Consider the following 12168-nt stretch of genomic DNA (forward strand, 5'->3'; position numbering starts at 1 on the left):
TAATTGTGTCAACAGGAGAGCATCTCCTGCTGACATAGCACTATCCACACTGGTGCTTCTGTTGGTGCAAATTATGTCAGTCAGGAGTGTGGTTTTTTAACACCTCTGACTGATACAAGTTTTACCAAAGAAGTGCTAGTGTGGACGTAGCCCAAGAGTTAAAAAGTTTTTTTGTTTTTTTTTTTTAAAAATAAATAATCTAGTCACACTTAAAAGTATTCACTGACCCCCCCCAAAAACCAACCTTCAATAATGCAGAGTTAAGGTATCTCGTGCCCTTCACTTACAAAAGCACTGGTAGGGATAGTGCTGTATCAGTGGGAGATGCTTTTCTGTCAATATAGCTACTGCTGCTCATTGGGGGTTATTTAAATATGCCACATGGAGAGCTCTTCCGCTGGCATACAGCAGCTGCACAGGAGAGCTTTCAGTGGTGCAGCTGCAGCTGTGTTGATAGCTGCTGACTGCGTGGGTGCTGCAGGGCTGGAGCACCCATGGGGAAAAATTAATGTGTGCTCTGCTGTTCGGAGGTGTTAACAAGCTTGGGAGTGTGGGTGGAGGAGCAGGAACATGGCACGCTTAGGGGAAGAGCAAGGCCATGGTGGGGATTTGGGGAAGGGGTTGGAATAGGGGTGGGAAGAGGCGGGGCATGGGTGGGGCCTCATGGAAGGGGTGGAGTGGGGGCAGGACTGGGGGCAGGGTGGGGGAGATGGGTTGAGCACCCAGGGAAAAGTGGGGAAGTCCGCGCCTATCGCTGTGCTGCTGTAAGGTCCAAAGTGTAGACAAATTCCAGTCTGCTGTTCTTTCCTCTAGGCCACATGATTTGGATCACTAGTGCAGTTCCATGTCTCCATGATTCTAGAACACTTAGAATAATTGTTCTTTAAATAGAAAAGTCTTGTCAACCTCAGCTGTAGTAGAGCTAGCTCTCTGCTTTAATACTGTATGAAGTTAATCATCAGCAATTGCTTTGCTGTATCCTGATTCCCAGCACAGGATAATCCTGAAATACAGGAGGCTCTAAGGTGTGAAGTGAGCCATTCATCTCAATATGATGGTCTCAGCTAATGAGAGTACGCCTTAGAGATGAGTACAGCCTGAAACAACAGGTCTGACATGTGAACTGCTCCATTCATCTCAGTGGGTGTTCCATCCGCCTTCCCCAGTGTTTGAGAAACCTGTGATGTGTATAAATCATACTTGATTCTCACCTCCTCGCTCCAGTCTCAGCAGTGTGTTCTTGGTGCATGCTCCTAGCATGTCTATTCTCAGCTCCCCACCTCAAGCAGCAGGGCCACAGAGCTTGAACCCCAGATGTCAGCTCACGCATAGAGCAGGGAAAGACTGGCACAGACCCCTTCAGAGGATCAAGGCCCCCCAAATATGGGCTCTTGGCTCCTCTGTTCATGCATTCTTGCATGCTCTGTGTACCTTGTGACCATTAGGCATGCACCTGAAATGAAAGCTAAATTCTTTGGTGAATATAGTTCTGAATTTTGCTCTCCTAAAGGGGCAGTGGAGCAGACACTAGTTGAGGGTAACTCTTGAGCGATTAAGACTCTGTTACAGGATCGGAGCACTGGTTTGATCCCCAGGTCTGGGCAAAAAATACTATCAGCCTTAAGAGAACTTTTTTTTAACTGTACCCTGTGCCCATATGAGGCATACCAAATTTCAGGGAAATGTGAGTAACCACGCGGGAGCATGATGTAAAAGAGTCGAGCTTTAAACAGAAAGCTGGTCTTGCCCTTAGCCTGACAGTCAGCTATAATAAACTCAGAGCTTCTCTACACTTGTCACTGCACCAGTGCAGTGACACAACGGCACCGGTTACTGAAGACACTCCATACCAAAAGGAGAGCGTCTCCTATCAGTGTTGGTACTTCACCTTCCCAAGAGGTGGTAGCTGTGTTGACAGGGGAAGCCCTCCTTTTAACACAGCGCTGTCAATGTTGGGGGTTAAGTGACTATAACTATGTTGCTCAAGGGTGTGGATTTTCCACACCCCTGAGCAACGTAGTTACACTGACACAAGTTGTAGTGTAGACCAGGGCTCAGCAAGGTTCCTTAAATGTTTTTACTTAGTTTTATTTCTCTAGTGCTTATATAGAAGATAGAGTGAACGAGAGAAGAAGATACTAAATCATGGTTTGTGTGTTCTTGTTTAATTGAAAAATAATAGCTAAGGCAGTAAAATAAAATACATTTTTTCAACGTAACCCCTTCACAAAGAATCACAAAACAGAAGGTATGCAGAAATCAAATAAGCAGGTGGGTGATCCTGAAAAAATGAGAGGCTTTTTAGAAACCCAAACTTTTGTGGACAAAGGTCATGAATAGAAAACTTTTTAGCTTTTCTGCACAAGAGCCAGGAATCAACTATCTGAATATAGTATTGTGTTTGTCTCCCATAACTTTTTAAAAAAGACAAATGATCCCTGAAGTTGTGTGAGGGAAATCACACATTTGCACTTATCCGACAATTGCAGTCACAGCTCCCTGAAACGTGTGTCCAACTGTTTGTTTTTAGTTCATTGAACTTGCTGCTTTAAATAGTGCTATCCTTCTGGTGGATCCATGCATGCATTGTGAGAGGCAGGGGCTGCTTCCTTGCATGACTGCGTGCAGATACTATGGCAGAAAGCTATCGCCTCCTGCTGCACCCTCTACCGATGAACTCTTGGCCTGAGGTCAGAGTCAACTTTGAGCACTGCTGCTTTTGAATGGTGGTGGTTAAGGAGGTAAGGAACTTGTTTATTACTGTAATTCATTTTTAAGTTGCATTTTGTTTTCCTGTTTTGTTGTGAGTGGGTTTTTTGAAGCTGACCTAATAGTTTTCTTCTCTCATGATTCCTTCTAGGATTCAGAGAACAGGAGTGGTTCCTGTCCAGATTGAAGACTTGCTCCCCGACACTTCTGTCTTACATCTCATCTGATGCAGTGGGGTCCAAGGGATGTACCAGTCTTCAGGCGATGGAAGTGGGGAAATCACTGGGTGCTGGAGCACTATGAGGAGGTAATTTGAGATCTGAGATTAATCTGGGGATCATGAGGATTGGGGAATTGCCTGACTGTATCTCTTCACTAATGCCCCTCCGTTTTCCTTTTCAGAATTCAGGAATGTGGGAGAGGTGCATCAAAGCAGCTACTGGATTATTGTGCCAACAAGTACTAAGACAAGTACATTCACAGGTTGTAATTGTGTAGTGGCTGCTGAATTTGTCCCTTTTTTGTTGTGTATTTCATGTGAAGCCTCTGGAGGAGAAAACTAAACAAGAATATATTTAAACTAAACTTTTTTTTGTATTTAAAGTTTTTTGTAAAACCTGATAAAATGTTTATTAAACATATCTTTTGTTCCTCATTATTGCTCTGTGGATTGTAGCTACTGTGGTTGGGTTTATACTGGACAGAGTTGAGACCATCCAGTACATCGACTGCTTTTGTGCAACTGATGTGTGAACAGAGTTGGCATGTAACCATTATTGATGGGTTGCTGCTGTCTAAACTACTTGTAGTTGCATGGCTGCTCTAAATTGCATCAGTGAACCAGCTCAGCATAGATCAGGCAAGCATTGGTGGAGAGCAGAGAGATTGTGAAAGCCTCAGGATGTGGGCCTGTATTTCAAATCCTTCTTTTTTTTTTTCTTTTCTTTTCTGCAATGACCTTTTAATTATCAGATTACTCCTGGGCATGTTGAATTACTTAAATTTTAGTTCTTGCAGTTTCTTGCTCTTTAGGATTACATATTTTTGTCAGATGTACTAATGAAGATTACTGCAAGTAATTTAAAATGTTTAATATTAAAACTGCAATAAAAGGCCACAAGACAGACACACAATAAAGTTAATACATTCCATGGAATTTTTTTCAAAAAAACACACTCATAAACATGTATAGATAAGTTTTAAAGTCCTATCGAATTATTTATAGTTACATTAAACCGTTTGTTTTCCAGTTAATTGCAGCCCTGACACAGTTCTGACTTGACTTCTATATTTTAAAGTCATAATTCATAAATAGCAAATTCAGGAAATGTATTTAATCTATACTCTGATTATCTACAGATGTAGATACCAATAAAAGCTAAGCTAGGATCTGTTTCTCTACACTAGGTGGCACTAATATTTCATGAAATTGAAAACAAAACAAACTTTTATTATATCAGTAGCATTCATATATAAATAAATTTTTTATTGCTTTGACAGTCCCAAAATATTTCTCATTACCAAACAGTTTTTCTGTGCAGAAATGAAAACAACAAGCGGCATTATTATAAGAATACACTTTCTGACTTCTTTTCATTTTCTCATAGGAATGATTACTCTGTTGCCTTGGAAATGAAGTGACTACCCTGCTGCTGTAAATGTAGGGCAGAAGATCAATGGTGTGAGCAGTATGGAGCTAATGAACGGGCAGTCGAGCAATGTTAATATTGCCACTACTGCTTCAGAGGTAAGGATTGGAAACCTACAGTCCCCTATTAGTTAGTCAGATATTTAAATCCATAAAATGTATAGAGTTACAAACCGCATTGCCCCCCATCCCCTGAAACAGTGACTTTTTTTTCTTTCTACAAAGATACATAGTGAAGCAGGGTCTTATTCTGTGGATTTTGTCTCTGACATTTGATGGTTATATTTAATTTAGTTCAAAATTCTGAGTTTTTAGAATGCTTACCAGCCAGGAGCATGATTCAGCTTGTGTGGATTTGCCACAGGCAATAAGTGCCTCTCCACAGTTTCTATGGATGTGGTAGAAGCTTTTCAGCTCTTGTTGTGTCTGATTATTCTATCGCACTGTGCCTGGTGTGTAAAAGGAATCTTATTGAAAACTCTTATGCAGTTCCAATTTTTATTTTATACTTAACTTTTGAAAATAATTTCAAGCTCAGTAAATAGGTAAGCTTTGGCACATTTTTGTTGATGATGCATCTCATATCAGTTGCCTTCACCAAAACTTTGTGTCACCGCCTGGATGCCTCAGGTGGCATGTTAGAGCCTCTCTGAAGCACACACTGTAGTCTTGCTTATGGTGGAGCATCTCTCTTTCTGTTGCTTGTCTCAGTCCTCTTCGTGCCCCCACCTTGGGCTTTTCAGAGTCTTCAAATAGATTCTTGTTTCCTAGGTCCTTTGCTTATAGGCAGTATGTTACACAGACAGCAGATCCTACGGTGGGTTACTTGACTGCCCTTTCTCATTTAACAGCAGTTACAAAGAGACGAGATACTTTTAATGTGGATAAAGCCATAGGACATTGATGCTGCTGAGCTATTTGCTGGGGAAATGGGCTCCTACCTTTGTAGTGGGTTTTGGTTTTAAGGGTAGGGGCTTGTTATATCTTATTCAGTACGCTGTCTTTATCTTGAGGAGACCTTAGGATGTGAGAGTTACAAGACAAATGTCTGTTGCTTCCTGGATGATCAGGATGAATCATAGGGTTCTCCATAAATATACTTCTTCAGAGATGGATGTTGTGAGTAGAAATAACACACTCCATGTGCTTCTACTAAGAACTAGAGATTGACTTCCATCCGGAAGTTACTCACTTATTTTTTTAGGTTTCTCATTCAATGACTCTTGGTCCTTTTACAACTGTTTATGAAATCTCCATTTGTAGTAGCCATTAGCACTTCTCAAAGAGTGGGTGAGGTAGGGTGTCTAATAGCATCACCTCCCCACCTCCTTCACAGTCACCTTTAAAAATAAGGTCACGCAGTGACTATATCCCAAGTTCCTGCCCAAGGTATCTTCGGACTTCCACATGTCAACCTATCCACCTTCCAGTTTTCTTCCCTGAGTCACACTGGTTTTTGTAAAGGAGATAATACGTTACATATACTTGATATAAAAGTCTAATGCCCTCCTGATTTAGACAGGACTAAGCCCTATAGGAAATCTCTCAGATTATTTCTCTCCATTGCAGGGAGCTAAGGGATCTCTGATTTTCAAGCAAAGACTCTCTGGGTGGATATCTGGCTGCATTACTACTGCTATGAATCTCATGATCTTCAACTTCCATAGAGTATTTACTCACTCTTCTTCAATAGTCTTTTCTTAAGAACTTTCCCATTGCAGAAACATGTAGAGCCATGACTTGGACATCCGTTCATATGTTTGCTGAACACTCTGCTATCACTCATGCCTGAGCTTCTGATGCCATATTTAGCTCTAAAGTTCTATCTTCGATCCCAGACTCCCTCTGTAGAGAGTACCGCTCAATAGTTGGTTACAGTGGAGTACCCATAGTCCTTACTCGAAGAAGGGAAGGTTACTCACCCTGTGCAATAATTGTGGTTTTCCAAGATGTGTCCCCCTATGGGTTTTCCACTACTCGCCCTCTTCCCCTCCACTTCATAGTTCTTTACAACTGGTTCCACAGCGGAGAAGGAACTGAGGGCAGTTCTCCCATGCGGCTCTATTCAGCCTCATTGTAAGGCATAAGGCTGTAGGGTGTAGGGGCTGCATGTGTGAGCCCAATGCACACTGCTACCTAAAATCTCCAATCTGAGGTGCATGGAGCACCAACGCATCTAGAGTAGAGCACCCACAGGGGGACACATCTTGAAGAACCACAGTTACTGCATAGGGTGAGTAACCTTGTCTTTTTCATGTGCTTTAAGATTATGCTGCATATTTTTTTTTTTAATTTTCTTTTTTAAGCTGACAAATGTAGATGAGAGAAGAGGTGTTTAAAGTGGATACTGCTTGCCATTTCTGTTAATATACTGAAAACCAAAGGATGTTTGTGGGTCAGAATTAAAAAAGACAAAACAAGAAACTAAAATTGAGTTCACCACAGTTTTAAGACAACTTGCTTTTGTCTATATCCACATCTTTTCCCCTGTCAGATCTATACTCATTGTTTTGCTGTATGCAGCGTTGTTGTAGCTGTGTTGGTCCCAGGATAATAGAGAATCAAGGTGGCTCAGGTAATATCTTTTATTGGACCAATTTCTGTTGGTGAGAGGGATAAGCTTACCTCGAGCTCTTCTTCAGATCTGGAAAACTAACTTAGCCCAGTCTGCACTATAGTTATGTTGATGTAAGGCAGCTTACATTGACCTAACTCTGTTAGTGTCTACACTACAGTGGTGCTCTTGCCAATATAAGTTGCCCACTACATTAACTTAACTCCACCTCTGTGAGAGGCATAATGTTTCGGTCAATGTAGTTAGGGCAACATAGTCTCCATGTGGACACTGCGTTACTTACATTGTCTGACTGTCAGCCTTGTGTGGGGCTGACAGCTGAAGCTCTGCCCCCACACTGACAGCTCGAGCTGTCAACCAGGCACAGGGCTTACAGCTGCCTCCCCCTCCAGTGCTGATGGCTCGAGCTGTCAGTCCAGCATGGGGCTCACAACAGGAGCTTCACCCCCTGCCTCCTAGCCTAGGGCTGACAGCCCAGTGCAGGACACAGTTTCACTGCAGGGAGCATACCAGCTGTGAAATTGACATTCTTGTCAGTTTCACAGCTGCTATTATTTCAGTTTTCTCTGGCTGTGAGCCCTGCACTGTTGTCAGAGCCCTACTATAATCGATGCAAACAATCCTAGGATATGTCTGCACTACGGGATTATTCCGATTTTACATAAACCAGTTTTATAAAACAGATTATATAAAGTCGAGTGCACGCGGCCACGCTAAGCACGTTAATTCGGCGGTGTGCGTCCATGTACCGAGGCTAGCATCGATTTCCGGAGCATTGCACTGTGGGTAGCTATCCCATAGTTCTCGCATCTCCCCCGCCAATTGGAATTCTGGGTTGAGATCCCAATGCAAAAACAGTGTCGCAAGTGATTCTGGGTAAATGTTGTCACTCAATCCTTCCTCCGTGAAAGCAACGGCAGACAATCATTTTGCGCCCTTTTTCCCCTGGATTGCCCTGGCAGACACCATAGCATGGCAACCATGGGGCCCGTTTTGCCTTTTGTCACTGTCACCGTATGTGTACTGGATGCTGCTGACAGACGTGGTACTGCAGTGCTATACAGCAGCATTCATTTGCCTTTGCAAGGTAGCAGACGGTTACCATCCCTATTGCACCGTCTGCCATACCATTGTAAATTGGCGATCAGATGACAATTATCAGTCATTCTGTACCGTCTGGTGCTGTCATGGGAGATCCTGGCTGGCCTCGCTGAGGTTGGCCGGGGGCACATGGACAAAAATGGGAATGACTCCCCAGGTCATTCCCTTCTTTATGTTTTGTCTAAAAATAGTCAGTCCTGCCTAGAATATGGGGCAAATGTACTAGAGAACCAGAAAACACAGCCGCTCCGTGTCAGAGTCCCAGAGATCCCGCAGAAATGATGAGCTGCATGCCATTCTGGGGGGTACCCCGCAACAACTTCACCCGTTGCTTCCCTCTTCCCCCAACCCTCCTGGGCTACCGTGGCAGTGTCCCCCCATTTGTGTGATAAAGTAATAAAGAATGCAGGAATAAGAAACACTGACTTTTTGGTTAGATAAAATGAGGGGGAGGCAGCCTCCAGCTGCTATGATAATCCAGGCAGTACAGAATCTTTTCTTTAGACATGAAAGGGGGGGGGGGGCTGATAGAGCTCAGCCTCCAGTTGCTATGAAGAGGATGGTTACCAGCTGTTCTGTACCATCTGCTGGGAATGACCGGGAGTCATTCCCATTTTTACCCAGATGCCCCCGGCCAACCTCACCAAGGCCAGCCAGGAGCACTCACGGGCTGATGATGACAATGGCAGATGGTACAATGACTGCTATCCACTGGAAAGGGGATGCTGGTGTTCAGTGCTGCAGCACCCCGTCTACCAGCAGCATGCAGTAGACATAGGGTGACACTGAAAAAAGGCGAGAAATGTTTTTTTCCCCTTTCGGGGGGGGGGGGGAGGGTGTAAATTGTTGACATATACCCTGAAACATCCGGGAAAATGTTTTTGACCCTTCAGGCATTGGGAGCTCTGCCAGGAATGCAAATTCTTTTCGGAGACTGCGGGGACTGTGGGATAGCTGGAGTCCTCAGTACCCCCTCCCTCTCTTCATGAGCGTCCATTTGCTTCTTTTGGCTTTCTGTTAATTTCCTGGATATTTCCATTACATGCATCTGAGGAAGTGGGTATTCACCCACGAAAGCTCATGCTCCAAAACGTCTGTTAGTCTATAAGGTGCCACAGGATTCTTTGCTGCTTTTACAGATCCAGACTAACACGGCTACCCTCTGATACTGTTAACGCTTGTCACACAGCACTGTGCTGTGGCCTCTGTCTATCGTAGCCTGGAGATTTTTTTCAAATGCTTTGTCATTTAGTCTTCTGTAACCAAGCTCTGATGGAACAGATTTGTCTCCCCATACAGCGATCAGATGCAGTATCTCCCGTACGGTCCATGCTGGAGCTCTTTTTGGATTTGAGACTACATCGCCACCCGTGCTGATCAGCGCTCCATGTTGGGCAAACAGGACATGAAATTCAAAAGTTTGCGGGCTTTTCCTGTCTACCTGGCCAGTGCATCAGAGTTCAGATTGCTTCCAGAGTGGTCACAATGGTGCACTGTGGGATACTGCCTGGAGGCCAGTACCGTCGATTTGCGGCCGCACTAACCCTAATCCGACATGGCAATACTGATTTCAGCGCTACTCTTCTCTTCGGGCAGGAGTACAGAAACTGGTTTAAAGAGCCCTTTATATCGATTTGAAGGGCTTCGTTGTGTGGACGGGTGCAGGGTTAAATCGGTTTAACGCTGCTAAATTTGATTTAAACGCATAGTGTAGACCAGGCCTTAGTGAGGATGTGGAGCACCAGCAGAAAGAGGCTAGTGTGGACACCAGTCCCTGATTTAATTGCTGTGGTGGCTGGAGATTGATCTAACTTAAATTGATCTAATTTTGTAAAGTAGACAAGCCCTCAGTGTCTCTGCTAAATACGATATTTGAACAGCTTGTTTAGCTTAAGTAGTTAACACATGTTTCAAGGGACTGTTCAAACTGGAGTGATCAATTAATACCCTTCCAGTCATAGGGAGGGAAGGAAAGGAAGAGTGGTGCGAAAAGCAGCTGTGTGTTAATGGATTACAGACTGTGCTTCACCCAGTGACTCCCCTTCAGTTTGTCACGCTTCTTATGTCACATTTAAATTTAGGCTGCAGTGTTGTCAGAGTGCCCATGTTACTGTTTCTTCTGTGAAATGCCTAGCACACTTTGACGTTGCCAGATAATTATGGGATACTAGTTGTGCCTCCAATAGTTAAGGCTGAGCTGAGTTTTACACATAAAGCAGGGATTCATCTTCATAGTTGTGTATGAAAAATACATTGTATCCTCCCCAAAATTACTGTTTGAGTATAGCAGGGGGTAGTCAATTTGTTTTTTGTCAAGGTCCAGATTTCTTGGACAAGGTGAAGTCAAAGTCCAGACTCCAGAGAAAATAATACCCCCCTCCCCCAACAATAATGATGAGTAAATAAGATTTCAGGATCTGTTCAAAAATGGCGTCTCGTTTGAATTTGGCCCGAAGTATGCCAGTTGACTACCCCGGAAGTATAGAATGAATTTTCTGAGAATTTTACAAGCAAATGCATTAGTCTGAGTTAAAATTAGTATTGTGTAAAAATTAAATTACGATATTTGAAATACTTAGCACTCATTGTCTGATCTTTTGTTCTTTCATGATCTCAGTAATGGAATAATAGGCTCTTCAAATGTGTCATAGTTAAAATTTACTGAAATCTTGTGCATGGGCTTTTTTCCCCACTGTGTTAGTCATAACTGAAAGTTTCTTCTTCAGTAGAGAAGAACAAATTTCTTTTGTAGCGTGTTCCACAAAAAGCTGCCCCTTTCAAAATGGCTGCCATCTCCCTCTGTTCTGTATTGGACTGAAGCCTCAGCTGCCCTCAGTGGTCATTTTGAGAAAGTACCACTGTTCAGTGAACAGATACCTAAGGCCTGGTCTACACTATAAGTTATCTGTAAACCTTTTAAAGGTAGCCATCCCGCAGCAAAATAACTTCAGGACCAGACTTCAAAGTGAAACTGCTGAGCTTCAGTTCATCTGCAAATTTGACACCATCAGCTCAGGATTAAACGAAGATTGTGAATGGCTAGCCAACTACAAAAGCAGTTTCTCCTCCCTTGGTTTTCACACCTCAACTGCTAGAAGAGTGCCTCATCCTCCGTGATTGAACTAATCTCGTTGTCTCTAGCCTGCTTCTTGCTTGCATATATATACCTGCCCCTGGAAATTTCCACTACATGCATCCGATGAAGTGGGTATTCACCCATGAAAGCTCATGCTCCAATATGTCGGTTAGTCTATAAGGTGCCACAGGACTCTTTGCTGCTGTAAACCTGTGTTGGCTAAGAGGCGATTTTTACTAATATAGTTATACTGGTGCAAATCCTAGCATGGGTGCACTTTATACTAGTATAGGTTATTTTGCTCCCTGAACTGGAATAAGCTATGCCAGTATGAACATTTCTATATCATTTAATGGCATCCACATAGCAATGGGTGTTGGGAGGGAAGTATCTAGTGTAGAGTAAAGTCCCGAGTGTCTGCCCCCTGACAACATAAAGCTCCATCATCTTCCCTGAGGAAGCTTGGTTGGCTTCACTCTCATTGCAAATGTATGATAGTGGCTATTTTACAAAGGCAATTTCTTTGAAAGTTTCTGTTGAAGGAGATTTTATGCATCAGTCTCTTAACACAGGGGTCGGCAGCCTTTCAACAGTGTGTGCCGAGTCTTCATGTATACACTCTAATTTAAGGCTTCACGTGCCGGTAATACATTTGAACGTTTTTTAGAAGGTCTCTAAGTCTATAATATATAACCAAACCACTATTATATGTAAAGTAAACAAGGTTTCCAAAATGTTTCAGAAGCTTTATTTAAAATTAAATTAAAATGCAGATCTTATTAGTTTAGTGTGATCCTTGCCCTTGCTTTTTCTTGCTTTTTCTTGCTTAGTTTTCCAATGTCTTGTGGCGCCTATTTAGATACTTTAAGCTGCACACAGGCTTCTGAGTTATAAGTTGATAACCGGCTAGCAGGAGGTCAGCGGCTGGAACCCCAGATCGGCAGCTGAGGTGAGTGGTGCTGACGGCTTTTAGGGCTGGAAGCCTGGATTCTGTCTGGCAGGGGGCCTGTGCTGGAACTCCAAGTGGCAGCGAGGTGAGTGGGGCTGCGGGAACCCCAG

General features: G+C 43.3%; 1 protein-coding gene across 6 annotated transcripts in view; it reads left to right on the plus strand.

Moving 5' to 3' along the window:
• Window positions 1–12168, plus strand: part of RALGPS2 (Ral GEF with PH domain and SH3 binding motif 2) — a 281794-nt gene that overhangs the window by 46675 nt on the left and 222951 nt on the right. For 4 of the 6 annotated variants that reach the window (XM_030571858.1, XM_030571857.1, XM_030571853.1 and 1 more), the window contains exon 2: window positions 4317–4456. Coding sequence is in view for 5 of the 6 variants with exons in the window: in XM_030571857.1 (XP_030427717.1) it covers window positions 4400–4456 (57 nt within the window). In the remaining variant the exon portion in view is untranslated. Of the gene's footprint in view, window positions 1–2530; window positions 2742–2860; window positions 3017–3111; window positions 3193–4316; window positions 4457–12168 lie in introns of all 6 variants that reach the window. The other 2 variants (XM_030571855.1, XM_030571854.1) reach the window with 2 other exon arrangements.

Source organism: Gopherus evgoodei, chromosome 8 (assembly GCF_007399415.2).
Source record: "Gopherus evgoodei ecotype Sinaloan lineage chromosome 8, rGopEvg1_v1.p, whole genome shotgun sequence".
NCBI classification, from domain to species: domain Eukaryota; kingdom Metazoa; phylum Chordata; order Testudines; family Testudinidae; genus Gopherus; species Gopherus evgoodei.